Source organism: Schistocerca nitens, chromosome 2 (assembly GCF_023898315.1).
Source record: "Schistocerca nitens isolate TAMUIC-IGC-003100 chromosome 2, iqSchNite1.1, whole genome shotgun sequence".
Classification (NCBI taxonomy): Eukaryota; Metazoa; Arthropoda; class Insecta; order Orthoptera; family Acrididae; genus Schistocerca; species Schistocerca nitens.
In genome coordinates, this window is record NC_064615.1 from 21,330,188 (window position 1) to 21,350,170 (window position 19,983).

Below are 19,983 nucleotides of genomic sequence, written 5' to 3' on the forward strand. Positions count from 1 at the left end.
TCCATTTGTGTCAGTAGCCAATGATGGGTGGTGAGAGAGCCACTCAGTGACAGATTTTTATCAGTGAGGCTGTAAACTTGGTGACAAATAGTTGTTCAGTCTATGTTATATGTAGTCAGTGAGCCATAGTCAGGCAGTCATTTCACTCTTTCAGTCACCAGTAGTTTGGTTTTGAATATACACCGAACTCATTATATTACATTATTTATATTTCTTATGACACTCCACTATCTGCTTACATGACAGACATTCTTTTAGGGAGTGTATTGAAAGTGTAGCTGTTCTGAGGCATTGTTTCCTTTGTCAAATTTACCTGTGTGTCTGTTAAGTGTTATTCAAGTATTCAAACATGATCTATATTCAATCAATGCACCTTTTCCCCCATGACTAGGTGCCAGTCATTTGTCTATTTTATGTGGCGCTGGTATACACATTTGTTCAGTCAATGTACGGCTATTAATTTTATAAATGCTATTACCTTCATATACATGATAGAATCTTATTTGAAACAAAAAATGAATCTGCTTTATCACAAATTAATATTAAAAAAGGGAAGGAGAGGAAGGAAAGAGCTTCTTGGTTTTCTTCAGCAGTCTGTCTATATGTTTTTTGTCACAGCCATATGTACCTGCAGACTCCCATCAGTCATCCATTGTCTGTCTAGATCTCCAGCTCCTGAGGAAGAAGTATTGACTAACAGACAGACATTTCAAAACATACATTGTGTAGTTTAATATCTCAGGAAACTTAACAGGGTTGCCACAAGTTTCCCCAAGTGAAATTCCCTGATATTTCCCTGGTTTCCAGAAAAGTTTTAGCATTTTACCCTGATAAATTTTGAGATTTCAGGGTTAAGTAAAGACACAAGTTGGGAAAAAAAGGGGGTAGGAACTTCTGTATTTCTAAACTTGTGAGCAAAACTATTAAGTACTAACATCAACATCTTTTGTAATGAAATGTTTTTAGTTGGAGAAAACAAGCCAAATGGTATGTGTGTTTCATCAAGACCACTGATATTATTTTATTTCAATGAAACGAAAGACATTTGGTGACAAAAACACGCATTTCCTTGGAGGCACAAGACATATTTAAAATACTTTCACTGATTTCAGAAATAACCCCAGAAAAAAGCAGGCCTCTAGAAAGAAGTGTATAAGGTGGGGAACAGTTGTGTAAACCAACACTATACACGGCCACCAATAATATGTTGGTTCTACTACGTTGGTTATTGTCAGTTATTACCCACTGTGTTACGCCTATTATTTTAGAGGTTTTGCGTGGCCGCATGACTAGCTGCGTGGTAACATGTGTGCCTACCAGCAGCGGGCCTGAGTTTGATTCCTGGCCTGGTTGGAGATTTTCTCTGCTCATGGACTGGGTGTTGTGTTGTCTGCATCATCATTTTATGATCCGCGACACACAAGTCGCCCAATGTGGCATCACCTGCACGAAGATTTGCAACCTGGCAGCAGAACTTCCCCATATGAGGTCTCCCGGCCATCAATGCCACTCAATCATTTCATTTTACAGGTATTGTGTGATTTTTCTTTCGAGAAATATATGAGTACATAGTGTAAAACCGCCAGTGACTGCCACAATTTTCTTCTTCTTACTGTTCATACATTCTAATATACGAACTACTTTAAAGTGCCAAAAAGTACTAGAATAAATAAAATGTCTATAAAACAGTGCACTGTACAATGTACTTGTGGTGAGACAGTCGCAATTCCCGAAATCCGTCACCCGTGGTGTCTGGCCTGCTGAGGAGCACCACAGTCCTGGGTCCACGGCTAAGTCGCGAAAATCTGCTGCATTATAGCACACATATACAGACCCAGCCTGTGGGAAGATCAGTGAGACTAGATCCGATGGGCAGGGCCTGCACATTAGTGGCAAACGAGACCGCAGTGATCAGCCTACACAACAGATAACTTGTGTGAATACTTTAAGAGTCAATTCTAATGAGGATAGGTAATAACACACTGTGAAGATGATCATTGAGCCGCTGACAGGGATTGTACTCACACTCTCACAACTAAATTTTTGGCCACAGCCTCTGTCAGAAAATGAGAGTGCACACACCTTCACATAATCACTCAGACACAACCCACGCTCACATGGCCGCCATCTCTGGCCGCTCCATCAGCAGTTTCTGAGAATCAGATCCAAACACACCACTTCTGACACCTCTTGTTGGTAGCTACTAGGCTAGCTGCAAGAAGTGGTGGCAGCACCAACTGCAAGCTGAAGAGAAAGGTAGGAGGAGGAGACGCAGTAAGAATGAGGGATTAGGGAAGCAGTACATGGCACTCAGCTAGTGACAATGCATGAGATCTCAGTAAACAAACTGTTTCATTTACTAAAACAAAAATGAGACTTTTCCAGGTTTTTTTTCCAAATTTCCTTGATATTTTCCTTATTTCCTTGATACGTTTGAAATTCCCTGATTTCCAGAACTTGGGGCAACCCTGCTTAATCATATCATTGAGGTTTTGGTGCACTGTGATTCTATGACTAACTTTCTTCTTTCTAACAACATTTTTTTTATTTAAATATCCAACAAGACACACAACAGTGCAACTTTACATATTTCTGTAAATTATATTTTTAAAAAATGTAAGAGAACACTCTCACTGTAAATTATGGAAAACTGTAACCTGTGAGCTCATCAACATTAAAATGTGGCTAAATTTTCTTAACATGCATCATGATATCAATTTTTGTTCAACATTACTATAGCAAATTTAAGTTGTTTTATTTAAACATTTTACCTATAGTTAAAGATTCAGAAGTGTACTGTAGTAAAAGATAGATAATTTATCAAAAATTTAAACTTTAAAATTTTGTCTAGTATGAAAACTGTTGAATACATATTGAGATTAAAAAGTAATAAAGACTGGGTTAAATTGTAGGTTACAATGTTCTTCATTTCTAGGTAAATTGTACCCTCAGAACAATATATTACTATGTGTAACAAGATGTATTAGCATAACTTTGTGGATAGCATTCAATTACAAATTAGAAAGTGAAAGAACATGTAAGGAAATAATAGTCATTAGATGGGAGGGCAAAATGAAGGTAGCCTTGCAGTGGCAATTTATCTATTACGTTCTGTTCTGTAGATTCACGAGGAGCATGATACAAGAATTCCTATTGCTCTTTGTGCTGATTGCAGTTCAGTCTTTCAAGTGAGTAATTATATGCTACTGCTGCATTGTAAAATGCTCCTCACAACATAGAATGGACAAGGAACATCATAAAGCAAAGCACATGATTAAGATTGTATAGTTTTTTACTATACTTTTTTTTTAAAAATGGAAATGCAAGTAGTAATTTTGCCTGATATCAATTCTTGCTGTAGTTTCCTGGCTGTAGAAAGTCACAAATGTTTAAAATAATTCTGTGAATATGATAACAATTAGTGAATCTTTACAAACAAATTCAAATTCTAGTATATCAAATATCTGAGATACACTGAGTAATAGAGGAAGGAAGGTGGCCAAGTTAAGATTGCATGCAAACTTCTTATCAGTGGACAATGGAAAGTCATCAGTACAAAATAAATAGTTTATGTGATGGGGAAAATGAGTCACATCACCTACAATTTGGATAGGTGGTTCATGTTCAGCTATAAGTTTAGATATGTAGAACCTAAGCTGTCAGGTTTCTGGCTCATTTTCTTCCCCTTCTTTCTCCACTCATCGTACTTGCTTCTCAGTAACACCTTGGTTCTATACATAAGATGTGTGTGTGTGTGTGTGTGTGTGTGTGTGTGTGTGTGTGTGTGTGTGTGTGTGTGTGTGCCAAGCACACACACGCGGGGAGGAAGGACGAGGATGCACCTTTGTTAAAGTAGCACTTTGCCTTAAATGTGAGTACTGTGCTCTCTTGGCCTTGTAATTATTACTTTTAGCAGATACTTGAGATTATTCTTGTAAGAATCACTTAAATAACTTAGAAGGAAAGGACACCATAAATGTGGTAGGTAACAGAGTTTTATTTCCTCACAGAAAAACAATAATGGAAAGTGTGTCACAATGATGGCATAACAAGGAGTTTCTTATTGGGGCCAGCAGAATCCTTGCATCCTCTTCAAGTTTCCTATGGCAGACATACAAAGTCAGTTTCTTTCAAATTTCTCTCTTGATTTCATTTAAGTCTACAACAGAAGAATATAATTTTAAAGTGCATTTAGACATACCTAGTGATATTCAAGCCTAAGCAAGGCAGCTACAAATTGTTTGGTTTCAGAGACACAATGAAAGATCAGGAAAGTTGATGTTACGAGCCTGAAAATAGGACAGTGAGGTTTTAAATTAGATGTTCTGAATGAAAATGTGCATGTGATACCATACATACAACATTTTCCCCTGTTTTATATTATGTGATGGGAGATGGGTACTATTTAGTTTTACAGTTACACAACATCTCTCTGTGCAACTGCTGAAGACACACACCACATGCTTGGATTTATCGTCAAACTTTTAACTACCAAAATGATAATCCAATTCCTTCTGGGAGATATTATATTATTGATAATGCTAAGAAGGTAAACTGAAGGGTGCATTATAACAGCACATATTAAATAATCCTGCTTAAACCATACCCTTGAGTTTGTAAACATCAGTTCAAGGTAAAAAATTTCACTGGTAATTAAAATAAGCTGCAAAATACAGATTTTGTAAATCTTGAGATATCATATATTTCTGGAACTCTTATATCAATCCACAAGTTGGTGTCATAATTATGAATCAGTTCAACAAATGAAGCAGCACTGATTATGCCGTAACACGTTCACCTCCACAGCCAACAGCAGGAAGTGTATGTCAATATTACCAGTCTGCCAAAAATATGCCCTGTCAAACATGAAATATATAAACATTAGAATGTGGCACTAAGATGTGGAATCAATGTCAGCTGATTTACGCCCTTGACTTCAAGGGCCCTGATTTGGGGATATATTTCTAAAGTATCTGTTTTGAGTTCTAAATATGATTTACAACAAAGCAATATCTCAATGCTACATTAGACGATATGTTACGAGAGCCAATATCATTCAAAGCATCATTTCTAAAGGCTCCTGCACAACTTTTACAGACGGGCATTAAACACAATGATTAAAAGTAGTCAGCTAACATCTGTTTTCCAAATGTGACAATTTTACAGGGGGTCTTTAAGAGAATATCTTGAAGTTTCTGTTCTTCTCAACACATTGATAACTAGAGAACATAAACTTTCAGCTTTGTTTTCTCCTCTCATTTTTCATTACTATTACATAAAAAATGTCTGAAGAAAAATTTTTGGTTCCATTACATATTCTGCAATACTTCCTGCAAACTAAAAGTTCATTTAAAATATTTTTAGTTAACAATGTAACAAATACATAATATCTGACCATTGTAATATGACTTCATATGGTGAACATGAGTACAATATATGGAGCTAAGGTTTTTGGTCATAATTTTGGATAGTTTTCTGGTAAATATTTTTTGTACCAGTACTGCTATCCAATGTTAATGACGAACACTCAAAAGATATTTCCCCTGAAGTATTTGGATAAGAAGATTTAACTGTAAAAGATTGAGCTGCAAATATTAAACATCTTTACCAACAATGATGATGGCCATGAAACCAAAACTCCTTTGTAACACCTATTGATACACATTATTTTGTGTAACTTTAACTGCCTTCCTCCAGTTTTTTAATGTGTATCTAATAGTATCTTTAGTTTCAGGATTGATTACTATTTCCATACATTGAGGAAAACAAGTAACCTGTAATCATTTTGTTCACTGATCAAATAGTTCTCAGAAAATAAAATAATATTTTGTTTGAGAACAAGTGCCATTTTAGGAAATTCCAACAGATATTTAAATTATGTTGTTCTTGGCATATTAAATTATAGTCTTATGAGCATACTGCTTCCAAAAAACATTTAGGTGACTTAAATAACAGTATCTCCAACACTATAATTATATGAAAGCTTCTCCCTTGAACAACATATTAAATTCAGAATTTAGAAATTACATGATATTGCCTGGGATGCTTATAATCTTCCCCAAAATTTAAAACACTTGATGTACATAGAAATGCTTTCTTAGTATAATTGTATCTGCTACAGCTCCACAATGGCACGTTCCTCATCAGTACTCATTTCTTCAACTATTGTGCTTACACTGATTCCACTCCGTGAGTACAGAAGCAGGTGGACATCGTAATTCTCCTGCACAACTCGTTCTTTAAGTCGTCTACATTCCCAGGATCTAATGTCCCAACTGCCAAGATAACCGAGCCTTGTCAATTGTGGGCAGGTATCCAGTAGCAGTTCTGCACTCTTTCTTGTCAGTTCCACGTATCCCAGAAGTAGCTGTAAAAAAGCAATTCTCGTATTTAGTTACAACTGCAACACTTTCCCACAAATATATAGATACAGACATTTACAATTTGGCTGTTACCAGGAATGAAATTCAACACAAAAATCTTTTTCTAAAAAATGAAAATAAAATTAATATGAAAATACATACATGCACGTATGTGCATGCGTGCGCGCACGCTCACACACACACACACACACACACACACACACACACACACACACACACCTTTCTTCACTTAGAGGGGGGGGGGGACTGTGACACAAAAGCAAGTAGTTCTCCACTGTAAGATGAAGCAAAGCAATGCACTGTTTTAGATGATTCTGAATTTACAACATGATCAAAAGTGTCATTTTTTTGTAAAAATAGTTTGACAGAGATTGAACCAAGTATGTTAAAAATGTGATTACAGCCAGTCAGTGGTGTGTGGGAAGATGATGGCACAATGCTTGCTGATAGAACTGTGTTAAATGAGCTCATCTGCGGCAGACTCTTGATCAGGCAATTCTCCGTACTCTGACTAGTTCAAGGTCAGGCCAATAATCCATCCCTCCAGTTCCTCAGATGACTCAGGATTGCTGTATGATGACATGTAGTGTGGCCAATCTTAAGAGTGCTGTGGTGTGACTCCTCTCCCATGTTATGGTGAAATAAGCTGAATTATCATTTAAGAAAGTTAAGTTCCTGCATACAGTTGCAATCCTATGTCACACATACTCATCAGGACATTTACAAGAATCCTAACATTAACAGGTGTGAAATCCATTTGCATAATAAACAGGAGTGAACTCATGATTATAGTCTGATTTAAAGTAGTTGTCACTTGACAGGCAACGTGCTGCAGGGCTCCCACCACCAATAAACCAATGGCAGCCGGCGCTGTCGGCTGCCACTGCGTTGCCACTTCGCTCTGCCGAGCTGACTAAGGCATTGTGCCAGCCAGTCCTCAGCGAGCCGTTGTAGACGTGCGGGTGAGAGATTTGAGTGACTTGTAGCTTCGCGTGTTTACGATGTCTGATGGAAGCAGTCGCAAGAGAGGGAGGCCGAGGCTGCACACTCCTCGGAAACCTCCAAAAAGTGGCGGACATGGCGTCGTTATACGCAGTCAGGCGCGTGAATACATGTGTTCCTTAAGGGAGTATTTTGAGAGAGAGAGGGAGGCAGGAAGGCCTCTCGTTCCTTTGGATAAGGTGGTGGAGCGAACTGCAGCTGCTCTGCAAGTTAGCGAACGATCAGTAATAAGAATCTGCAAGGAGAAATTCATGAAAGAAGGCTCAAGTGAATCAACTAAATTGGAGACACCTGGGAAAAAGAGGCGACTGGAGAAGAGGGTCACAAAACTTGACTCTTTTCAGGAAGATGGTATTCGTCGTCAAATATATGCATTTTATTCGAGGAAGGAGTATCCAGCACTCAAAAAACTACATGCTACCCTCACAGTGGCTGACCTGTTTCAGGGTAGTAAATCGTCTTTGTTACGAGTCGTGAAAATGTTAGGATTCCGCTATAAATCCATCTCTGGCAGAAAGTTACTAATGGAACGCCAAGATATTGCAGCCTGGCGATGCCGCTTTCTTAGAGAAATAGTGGGGACCAATTTTGATGATATCGTTTGGCTTGATGAAACGTGGGTGAATGCAGGACACAGTTTAAAAAAAGGCTGGACAGACGGTACCATCAGCGGAAGTATGGCAGCTCCGATCGGCAGAGGAAAAAGGATAATTGTAGCACATGCCGGAAATTCAAAAGGTTTCATTCCAAATTGTCTGCTACTATTCAGTTCAAATAAGACCTCCGACTACCACGAAGAGATGAACCACAATACTTTTGTGAAATGGTTTGAAGACTGTGTGCTCCAGAACTTAACAAGAAACTCTGTCATTGTTATGGATAACGCTCCTTATCGTTCAGTAATACAAGACAAAGCACCCACAAAGGCAACGAGGAGAAACGACATTGTTAGCTGGTTACAGAAACATAAGGTGCAGTTCGACAGTAATTTTACAAGGGCAGAATTATTAGAACTTGTATCGCAACACAAGCCAAAGAAACCGATTTACATTGTGGATGAAGTAGCAAAAAAATACGGGCATAAAGTGCTCAGATTGCCTCCTTACCATTGCCATTTCAACGCAATAGAGCTGATTTGGGCTCAGGTTAAGCGGCATATTGCTGAAGAAAGTAAGAAATTCACATTAACCGAAGTGGAACGCCTTTTGAAAGAGGCAGTTGAAATTGTGACATCGGAAGACTGGCAGAAGGTAGCGCATCACGTGAAAGGAGTGATACAGGACGCATGGAACAATGAAGGTATCTTACAACAAAGTGTCGAAGACTTGATTATATCTGTCAATACGAGCAGCGACACGGATAGTTCCACTGACTCTGACTCTGAATTAAGCGGTGTTTTCGCATTGTCTGATTAGTGTGTAGTGTACTTACTGCCATTAAATAGTGTGTTTGTGAATTTATTTCGATTAATTCTTATTCTTGTTGTGAGACTAAGAAATACTGTTTGGCCAGCTCTCGACATCTCTATACGGTAAGTTAGACTGAATTTTAATTCTATTTCATTTTGTATATACACGAAGATGTTATTCAATGTGTGTAATAGTTTTCGAGATTTGCAATCTAAAGAAGAAAACTTTTCCGGATGTGAAAATTTCTCACACTTCAATAGTTAATGTAACAACGGCCCTAATTAAAATTAAGAAAAGATATTTGATTTGCTTATAGATACCACTGAGACCGATACTGTACGTAAATTTCAAAATATTTACATAATATGTATAGGAGATAGAGATTTTAAACGTCATACTTGTTTCGAGTTCAGTACTGATAGGGTTGCTTAAAAATTCTGTTTTCAGAAATTTATATACAAGAAACATGATGCACTACGAAAACTTTTAAGGATTCTTTGCCGAGTGCATTATTTTGTTAATGAATGGAAAAAAATATTTTGCTGTGACACCAATAGTTTTTCAGTAATGACGTGATAAGTTAGAAGCTGTTTGCGAAATTGAGAATTTAAATGGTTTCAAACAAATTAACGTAACTCTTGTCCTAATTAAAATTAAGAATAGATATTTGATTGAGAGACATTGTAGAGATATACATCATATGTGGGTTTGAAATTTTTTACTTACTTTTTGTAGAAGATACAGGCTTTAAAACGATTTTCTATCGCCGGGGGTAGCGATGCGCTGAGGCGGCTGCCTCCAGCCAGTACTTGACGTGACAACGCCGCAACTTCGCAGCGCAAACGTCAAGTGACAACTACTTTAAATCAGACTATAGTTACCCTGTAACTGCAAAATGTATCCTTGCCACTAGACAGAGTTAATTTTGTTGGCCTGAGGTTTTCACTACTGCTAATGAAGTTCTTTAAAAAAAAAAAAATCATAGTCATTATCATATGTTAGGAGATATCATACAGTATTATTAACAGTTTCCACAGAAAAACTGCCTCTTTTTTATTAGGAAAGCTTACTTGCAAACAGTTTCATTTTTTTTTAAACTCAAAAACCTGTCTGATGCTTGTTTAACATCCTACAAATCTTTGTTTCAGCAATTCTTATATTTAACCTTTCTTACATGTAACAGCTGAATTGACTGCAGTTTAGTCCAATGATTCACACTGTTTTCAAACCAAAGAATGGCTTTAATTAAACTGCTGACTTGCCAAACCACAAAAAATTACAGAATTATATGTATACCAATGCTCACTGCAATAATTTTTAAGCCTCTGTTGAATCTCAGAAGAGTAATTCCATTTTCCACAGCCAACTGTTTACCCACAATATTTTCTTCCCAATTTCATATCTTCTTCTCATGAAGCACTGTTTCATTACCACATGTACACTGAATGCAGGCATCATTCTCACTCATACAGTGATGACCTCATACTTCTCTTCTGCTGCAATTCCTCCATTTTGTTCTTCATAGAATAGCACTGAGATTAAAACTGTTAAACCATGTTATTATTATGGGTGAATATTAACTACAAACAGAATAATAACCTAATGCTGTGTGTGTTTACAACAATACTCACTGTCTTTAAGTAGGTCATTGGATTTCGCCGCAGCCACAAGGAAAAGATGGAATCTGTGAGATCTCTTATGCGAACAATGTCAATATGGATAACATTCTGGGACCTTAGAAGCACTGATCCACACTCCAAGGAGACGGGACAGGTAATCTAGAAAAAAGAAATAAAATCATCTGAAAACTTAAATTCACAAGAACCAATATACGAGAATTTGCAACAATTCAATTCAGAGCATGCCAATATCAAAAGTCATGACCTTAATATCTTTAAGTTTTGGAAATATAGGGCTAGCACGTATAGTACAAGCCCTTAGTGGTTCTGCAGTAACTATTAGCTTTTCAAGCAGTGGGCAGCACTGTGCTACTAATCCCAAATCAACACCACCACTGGCAAGCTGAAACAGCAACACAAATTAATAAAATAAAAATTAGCTGTATAAAATAATGGAAATTCCATTACAAATTAACACTATTTTCCAGTAAAAAGAACATAGAAAAATATAGTAATCTTTCATACAACAAACTGAAATTGGAGTAAAATTGGGTAACTACTGCAAAAACTAAATGAAATTTAGTGATTATTGAAACTTTCCACTGACCAAACACTTAAAGGCTTCATAAAATACAAATGAAAACCAGTAGATTGTAATGTATGGAAGAAGAAAACAAAGAAAAGTCTTACTTAATCTTGGGGGAAAAAAACACCCACCACCACCAAAATTATCAGCAAAACCTGAAAGAATTTTCAATCTTTGGGGGCACATCCGGCTCTTTTATTCACAGGAGACAAGATAATAAAAGGAAAAATGGCTGTACGAATTACAGATTGTTACAGTAACTGGCTTGGAAAGGAAGGAAGAAAGGAATGAATTCTACCAGTTGATAGATAAATCCTAATTACAGAATGAATTCTGGACCGAGCTGCTGGAGATGGTGCTCATATGTGAATGAGGTGTGGTTGCTTGTGTATATAAATGGTGTGTGTTTCCCCTATGCTGATGAAGGCTGTGGCCGAAAGCTTTGTGCAAGCGTCTTTTAACCGTGGCTGTCTGTCTTCTTTACAGTGAGATATTCCTACTTGATATTCCTACTTGGAGTTTCCACTGTTTCTTTAAATATCTACTGCTACACTAAAAAGTGATACGATCTTGGGTGAGTAAGTGCAATCAGTACTCGCAAGGAATGGTACCCAACTGTAGTCATGCACACTCTGAATCTGTACAGTGTGTTGAATAGCCAATATTGAAATATACATACCATGCAAATTAGGGCTGCTATGGACAAGAAACACAGGAGTTGTGAGCTGCCAAATATAGACTATGAGTAAATGTAAACAGAGGAATCCTCAGGCAGATCAGTCCAAATACAGCTGAATACTGTAATGGACAAGCAAACACACTCAGTAATGTTTAAGTGACGAATATAAACATTGGGGGCGTGATTTTTAAATACGTTTTATATCGTTACTCCTCAGGTCTACGTATTTATTTCTCAACATAGCTACCAGAGTGATGAACACTTTTCTTTCAACAAGATACCAGTTTGTTACTATTGTCACTGTAGAATGACTGACTTTGTTAATGGAGCCACAACCTCAGCTCTGCTTGCACTGCTTCATCAAAATCAAAGTGAAGTCCTTGAAGCTTTTCTTTAAGTTTTAGAAACAGATGAAAAACAGATGGGGTCAAGTCAGAACTGTACGGAAGATGATCGATGACAGTGAACTCAAGCCACCAGATTGTTGTTTATGTCGCATTGTTCACGTGTGGTCTGGCATCGTCATGCTGAAGGAGAGGATACTCCATGTGTTGACAAACTCTTCAAATTTGAAACTCGATTACAGCAAGCTGTTTCTGACACACCAACATAGTTATGTTACATACTACCACATTACACTCTATAATTCAGAGCCCTTTTAGTGGCAGAGATTTGCAAATATGTAGACATGAAGAATAAATATGTAGAATGGGAACAAATGTTTGCTTTATTTATAAAGCTCTACAAGTTCTCACAAGATAAATTCAGAGGCATTACTTTTCAACATGCCCTCATACATTTTGCACCGAGGGCACTTTAGACATAAAGATCGGTAAGTTATCCATGGTCTAAGAATAAACATCTTTCACAGTGAGCACACTGAATGAAGGTAAGCTGAACACAGTCTTCTTTGAAACATTCTACTTCTAAACCACTCTCAAAACAATATTCGGACGGCAATTGAAATGATTCTAGATGTTCCTTGGGATAACCACATTTGAAGAAAGCATATTAGATCAATTGTTTGTATCTATTTGTCGAAAATTTTAAGTGCACAAAAGACTGAATGTAAATAAATAGTACTCTTTGCCACACTTTACCTATGGTTAGAATATAATAGAGGGAAACATTCCACGTGGGAAAAATATATCTAAAAACAAAGATATATCTAAAAACAAAGATAGAGATAAAAACAAAGATGATGTGTAAGTCACATCATCTTTGTTTTTAGATATATTTTTACCTATGGTTAAGAACACTACCAAATCTGTGATGAATCATACCACACTTTTGAATGGATACAAAAAGAAAATACCCACTGGTTGAACCAATTCAGTACATTTTGCAGGGATCAGCTTCTTGTGAAATTAAACAACTACTGGAATTGCCTCATTGAATAGAGCATCATCTTTATTTGCTGCCCAAGAATCAACCAAAAGAGGAATTCATTGCTGTCCTGCAAATCTGGCCATAACAACTGTTCCAGCAACACTGTCAAGTCCCTTTTTGTCATGTTTGGTGATTTGCCAGTATATGCTTTCACACTGGAAAATTCAAGTGTCACACCTGCTAGAAATTTCCCAATGGGTTCCAAGACAAGTACCTACATATGTGGCAGAACTACAATAACAGACATTATCATGTGTGAATATGTGATTGCTGCAAGCGAACCTATGACACCAAAAATCATGTTTGCTCCCTTAACAGCAAAGGCTCTCCCTGAAAGTAGCACTTTAGCAAATCTTGTTTGATCTGCATTAATTATCTACAATTATGTAAAATTATGCTTGTCAATGAAACGATTTACTTCCATAACAAACTCCACAGCTTTCTTTTCTACATCAGTGGCTTCACCAACAAATCTGCTATCAGGTTTACACATGATCATGTGAGAAACAATTTAATTTTTTCCTCTTGGACTACTGCTTGTGCTTTACAAGCCATTGCTCAGACTCCCCCAGATTTGTAGGATTCAGTTGTGTATAATTCCACGTTACTTTCATAGTGCATGATTGATCATATATATCTTGTTATTTAGTCTTGTAGTACCTTGCTGTTACTGCCATGTCATTTCAGTGTCTATTCAAAATTTTGTGAAAGTGTCTTTTTTTTTGTCTTCTTTGTGCCATTACGGTAGTGAATTTGACACTATAAGGACATGTCAAGACCTACTCGTGGAGGGCACTATTGTGGAGGATCATTTCCTCTTGGCTACTTTGTCCAGATTTTGTAAGTATCAGTCACCTGTTGTTGTTGTTGTTGTTGTGGTCTTCAGTCCTGAGACTGGTTTGATGCAGCTCTCCATGCTACCCAATCCTGTGCAAGCTTCTCCATCTCCCAGTACCTACTGCAGCCTACATCCTTCTGAATCTGCTTAGTGTATTCATCTCTTGGTCTCCCTCTACAATTTTTACCCTCCACACTGCCCTCCAGTACTAAATTGGTGATCCCTTGATGCATCAGAACATGTCCTATGAACTGATCCCTTCATCTAGTCAAGTTGTGCCACAAGATCCTCTTCTATTCAATACCTCCTCATTAGTTATGTGATCTACCCATCTAATCTTCAGCATTCTTCTGTAGCACCACATTTCAAAAGTTTCTATTCTCTTCTTGTCTAAACTATTTATCGTCCACGTTTCACTTCCGTACGTGGCTACACTCCATACAAATACTTTCAGAAACGACTTCCTGACATTTAAATCTATACTTGATGTTAACAAATTTTTCTTCTTCAGAAACATTTTCCTTGCCATTGCCAGTCTACATTTTATATCCTCTCTACTTCGACCATCATCAGTTATTTTGCTCCCCAAATAGCAAAACTCCTTTACTACTTGAAGTGTCTCATTTCCTAATTTAATTCCCTCAGCATCACCAGACTTAATTCGACTACATTCCATTATCCTCGATTTGCTTTTGTTGATGTTCATCTTATACCCTCCTTTCAAGACACTGTCCATTCCGTTCAACTGCTCTTCCAAGTCCTTTGCTGTCTCTGACAGAATTACAATGTCATCGACAAACCTCAAAGTTCCATTAAGTTTCGGGTGTGCAACCGCAAGAAATCTCCTTCTTCTTCTAATATTTTGGCTGTATAACGTTCAGCCATCTTTAGCGTGAGCCGCAAGACTGCCGCTCCAGTGCTCGCTTCGTCCCTTTATACTGTTGTACCGCGCGACTGCGCATACGACCACAGATGCAAATGCGCCAGAGACGTTGGTCGGCGGCAGAGACGTGCATAGTGCGAGAGTTGTATCTATGACTCTGCAGTTGATGTTTGTTGGCATATCGATATATCATTGTGAGCTGCACTGTGACGACGTCTTTGCGAGTTTATTACAGCGAGTGCCGGATTCCAGGATTTATCAAGAGTGAAACCAGTGTCTCTATTAATTAAGTTTGTCGTCAAGCGAATTTCAATTGCCTCCTTTACTATCGAGTCCCAAAAGGACGATGTAGTTGCCAAAATTTCGACGTTGTCATACAACATACTGTGACCATTATCAATACAGTGCTCTGCCACTGCCGACTTGTCGTGCGTACCTCTGGTGTTCTGTACATCTTTCTTGGACAGTACGAGTTGTTTGTCCGATGTAAGAAAGGCCATATTCACATGGAATTTTATAAACTCCAGATTTTCGGAGCAGCAAATCATCTTTGACGGAGCCTACGAGTGCAGCTGTCTTAGGTGGAGGACGAAAAATCACTTTTACTTTGTGTCTGCCGAGAATGCGTCCTATTTTTGATGAGAGGCTACCCACATATGGCAGGAAGGCCATCGATTTAAAGGTTTCTTCATCTTCTTCTGCTTTCTTGGTGGCCTCTTTCGGTTTCATTTTCGGTGCCCTCTGAATTTGTTGTGGAGAGTACCCATTGTCTTCAAACACTCTTTGTAAGTGGGAAAGTTCATCTAGCAGACTGCTTTCGTCAGAAATAATATGCGCTCTGTGAGTCAAAGTTCGGAGAACACTCATTGTCTGGGCAGGATGGTGGCAGCTATTTGCACGTAAACACAGATTGGTGTGTGTCGGCTTCCTATACACTTCATGTCCCAAAGTGCCATCTTCTCTGCACCGAACCAAAACATCCAAGAATGGAAGGCATCCCTCCTTTTCAATTTCCATTGTGAACTTTATTTGATCGTGGAGGGAGTTCAGATGTCTTAAGAAGTCTTGCAAGTTGTCTTCAACATGGGGCCAAACTACAAAGGTATCATCAACATACCTCCAGAATACCGTGGGTTTCAAGTCAGCAGGTTCAAGCGCCTTCTCCTCGAAGTCCTCCATAAATAAATTGGCCACCAGAGGGGATAAGGGACTACCCATGGCGACTCCGTCCATCTGTTCATTAGTAAACTGAAATCATTGAAAATGAACCCGTCTGATATATTAGTTAGTTTTGATGTGGTGCCTTTATTTACAAAGGTTCCCCTTCCAGAATCTCTACAACTTATTGAAAGAAGTTTTGACAAAGAGATTTCAGCTTTATTTAAACATGTTCTGACCTCCACATATTTCCTATTTAACAACGAATTTTTATTACTTCTCCATGGATTTTAATACCTACTCCGAATTTTTCTTTTGTTTCCTTCACTGCTTGCCTAATATAAAGATTGAATAACATCGGGTATAGGCTACAACCCTGTCTCACTCCCTTCCCAACCACTGCTTCCCTTTCATGTCCCTCGACTCTTATAACTGCCATCTGGTTTCTGTATAAATTATAAATAGCCTTTCGCTCTCTGTATTTTACCCCTGCCACCTTCAGAATTTGAAAGAGAGTATTCCAGTCAACATTGTCAAATGCTTTCTCTAAGTCTACAAATGCTAGAAACGTAGGTTTGCATTTCTTTAATCTAGCTTCTAAGATAAGTCGTAGGGTCAGTACTGCCTCACGTGTTCCAATATTTCTACGGAATCCAAACTGATCTTCCCCGAGGTCGGCTTCTACTAGTTTTTCCATTTGTCTGTAAAGAATTCGCATTAGTATTTTGCAGCTGTGGCTTATTAAACTGATTGTTCGGTAATTTTCACATCTGTCAACACCTGCTTTCTTTAGGATTGGAATTATTATATTCTTCTTGAAGTCTGACAGTATTTCGCCTGTCTCATACATCTTTCTCACCAGATGGTAGAGTTTGGTCAGGACTGGCTCTCCCAAGGCCATCAGTAGTTCTAATGGAATGTTTTCTACTCCCTGGGCCTTGTTTCGACTTAAATCTTTCAGTGCTCTGTCAAACTCTTCACGCAGTATCATTTCTCCCATTTCATCTTCATCTATATCCCCTTCCATTTCCATAATACTGTCCTCAAGTACATCGCCCTTGTATAGATCCTATATATACTCCTTCCACCTTTCTGCTTTCCCTTCTTTGCTTAGAACTGGGTTTCCATCTGAGCTCTTGATTTTCATACAAGTGGTTCTCTTTTCTCCAAAGGTCTCTTTAATTTTCCTGTAGGCAGTATCTATCTTACCCCTAGTGAGACAGGCCTCTACATCCTTACATTTGTCCTCTAGCCATCCCTGCTTAGCCATTTTGCACTTCCTGTCAATTTCATTTTTGAGACGTTTGTATTCCTTTTTGCCTGCTTCATTTACTGCATTTTTATATTTTCTCCTTTCATCAATTAAATTCAATATTTCTTCTGTTACCCAAGGAGTTCTACTAGCCCTTGTCTTTTTACCTACTTGATCCACTGCTGCCTTCACTACTTTATCCCTCAAAGCTAGCATTTCTTCTTCTACTGTATTTCTTTCCCCCATTCCTGTCAATTGTTCCATTATGCTCTCCCTGGAACTCTGTACAACCACTGGTTCTTTCAGTTTATCCAGGTCCCATCTCCTTAAATTCCCACCTTTTTGCAGTTTCTTCAGTTGTAATCTACAATTGGCTGGCTCTGAGCACTATGGGACTCAACTGCTGAAATCTACAATTCATAACCAATAGATTGTGGTCAGAGTCCACATCTGCCCCTGGAAATGTCTTACAATTTAAAACCTGGTTCCTAAATCTCTGTCTTACCATTACATAATCTATCTGAAACCTGTCAGTATCTCCAGGCTTCTTGCATGTATACAGCCTTCTTCTATGATTTTTGAACCAAGTGTTAGCTATGATTAAGCTGTGCTCTGTGCAAAATTCTACCAGGCGGCTTCCTCTTTTATTTCTTAGCCCCAATCCATATTTACTTACTACATTTCCTTCTCTCCCTTTTCCTACTACCGAATTCCAGTCACCCATCACTATTAAATTTTCGTCTCCCTTCACTATCTGAATAATTTCTTTGATTTCATCGTACATTTCTTCAATTTCTTCGTCATCTGCAGAGCTAGTTGGAATATAAACTTGTACTACTGTAGTAGGCATGGGCTTCGTGTCTATCTTGGCCACTATAATACGTTCACTATGCTTTTTGTAGTAGCTTACCCGCACTCCTATTTTTTTATTCATTATTAAAGCTACTCCTGCATTACCCCTATTTGATTTTGTATTTATGATCCTGTATTTGCCTGACCAGAAGTCTTGTTCCTCCTGCCACCGAACTTCACTAATTCCCACTATATCTAACTTTAACCTATCCATTTCCATTTTAAAATTTTCTAACCTACCTGCCCGATAAGGGATCTGACATTCCACACTCTGATCCGTAGAACGCCAGTTTTTTCTCCTGATAACGACGTCCTCTTGAGTAGTCCCTGCCCGGAGATCAGAATGGGGGACTATTTTACCCAAGAGAACGCCATCATCATTTAACCATACAGTAAAGCTGCATGCCCTCGGGAAAAATTACGGCTGTAGTTCCCCCTTGCTTTCAGTCGTTCGCAGTACCAGCACAGCAAGGCCGTTTTGGTTAGTGTTACAAGACCAGATCAGTCAATCATCCAGACTGTTGCCCCTGCAACTACTGAAAAGGCTGGTGCCCCTCTTCAGGAACCACGCGTTTGTCTGGCCTCTCAAGAATACCCGTCCGTTGTGGTTGCACCTACGGTACGGCTATCTGTATCGCTGACACACGCAAGCCTCCCCACCAACGGCAAGGTCCATGGTTCACAGGGGGATCAGTCACCTATCCTTCAGGAAATTTTGTTCAGATCTTCTCTGATGGTGCTGGATACTATGAGGAACCACTACTCTCATCACTGCCTTGTAATGCTGGACCACTTTCTGAAGTCCGCTCATTTTCTAGTTATACTGATGGGTCATCCCAAAAGTCACTTTTGATATTATCTTCATCAGTGGCTTCTTCATCTACCACAATAGTTCTATACTCTTAGACAACAAAGTTTTCTAATCTGTTCAAAAAGTATGCAATCTATTCTAGTAGGCCTTTCCTCCAAAATACTGCAGAAATCCTCTAACAACTTAATGACCGAACTTGGTTTCATTGTCCTTGCACTCCATACTTCCTTTCATTCCACTTATAATGGTCCACAGCACATCAAATTGCACCAAATATCTTTACTAACAGTGGAAACACCAGGCTGGAATATCAATTTTATTACGAAAAGAATAGATTGCTACTCACCATAAAGATGGCTCGATGAGTTTCAGACAAACACAACGAGAAGACTGTCACACTATAGCTTTCGGCCAAAGACTTCCTCACCAAAGAAAGCACACACATATTCACACAAGCCAGCGCACCTCGTGCATATAGGGCCACGGCCAATGGTAGCTCTGACTGGATTGCAACTACCTTAAATAGCAATTTGGAATGGGGCAGGAGAGTGGGAGGGATAGTGGGATATGGATGGGGGAGAGAAGATCACTGTCTGGTGGGGCTTGCAGGGACTCGAGACTGCCAGGTGCAGCACAGGGAGGTGGGATATGGGGGAAAAAATTGGGAAGGGAAAAGGAGAGGAGCAGGGGAGAGGGAAAAAGGGTTGCACACTATGAAGGTAAGGGAATGTGAAAAGGGAGGAGATTAAAGGACGAGGGGGCAGAAACTGTTGGGTGGAGAGTGTGCCGGGATAACTTTGGAAGTGGAGAATGTGCGATTAGGATAACTCTCATCTGCACAGTTCAGAAAAGCTGGTGGTGTTTGGGAGATCCAGATGGCCTCGGTTGTGAAGAAGCCATTGAAATAAAGTATGTTATGTTCAACGCATGTTGCGCCACAGGGTGGTGATTTCAATGGTGCTTCACAATCTGGGCCATATGGATCCTCGCTGGGACTGTGAACCAGTTGTTTGCTCCCTTTCAACACACAATCATAATCATCATCGTCTGGATGATCCCCTCCACCACCAACTTTTCTGAACTGTGCAAACAGGAATTATCTTTACAGCACATTCTCAACTC

The 19,983-nt window shown here is 38.7% G+C and overlaps 1 protein-coding gene across 5 annotated transcripts in view; it reads right to left on the minus strand.

The window, feature by feature from the left end:
• Positions 1-566: 566 nt before the first annotated feature.
• The window catches only part of LOC126235681 (uncharacterized), an 84,160-nt gene continuing 64,743 nt past the window's right edge, over positions 567-19,983 (minus strand). The window contains exons 7-11 of one of the 5 annotated variants that reach the window (XM_049944414.1): positions 10,679-10,816; positions 10,426-10,572; positions 6,176-6,367; positions 4,202-4,289; positions 3,978-4,101 (exon numbers count right to left, since the gene is read on the minus strand). In XM_049944414.1, the coding sequence (XP_049800371.1) occupies positions 4,248-4,289; positions 6,176-6,367; positions 10,426-10,572; positions 10,679-10,816 (519 nt within the window). In that variant the 3' untranslated portion in view covers positions 3,978-4,101; positions 4,202-4,247. Of the gene's footprint in view, positions 676-3,977; positions 4,102-4,201; positions 4,290-4,677; positions 4,857-6,175; positions 6,368-10,054; positions 10,339-10,425; positions 10,573-10,678; positions 10,817-19,983 lie in introns of those variants that run through there. The other 4 variants (XM_049944416.1, XM_049944417.1, XM_049944415.1 and 1 more) reach the window with 4 other exon arrangements.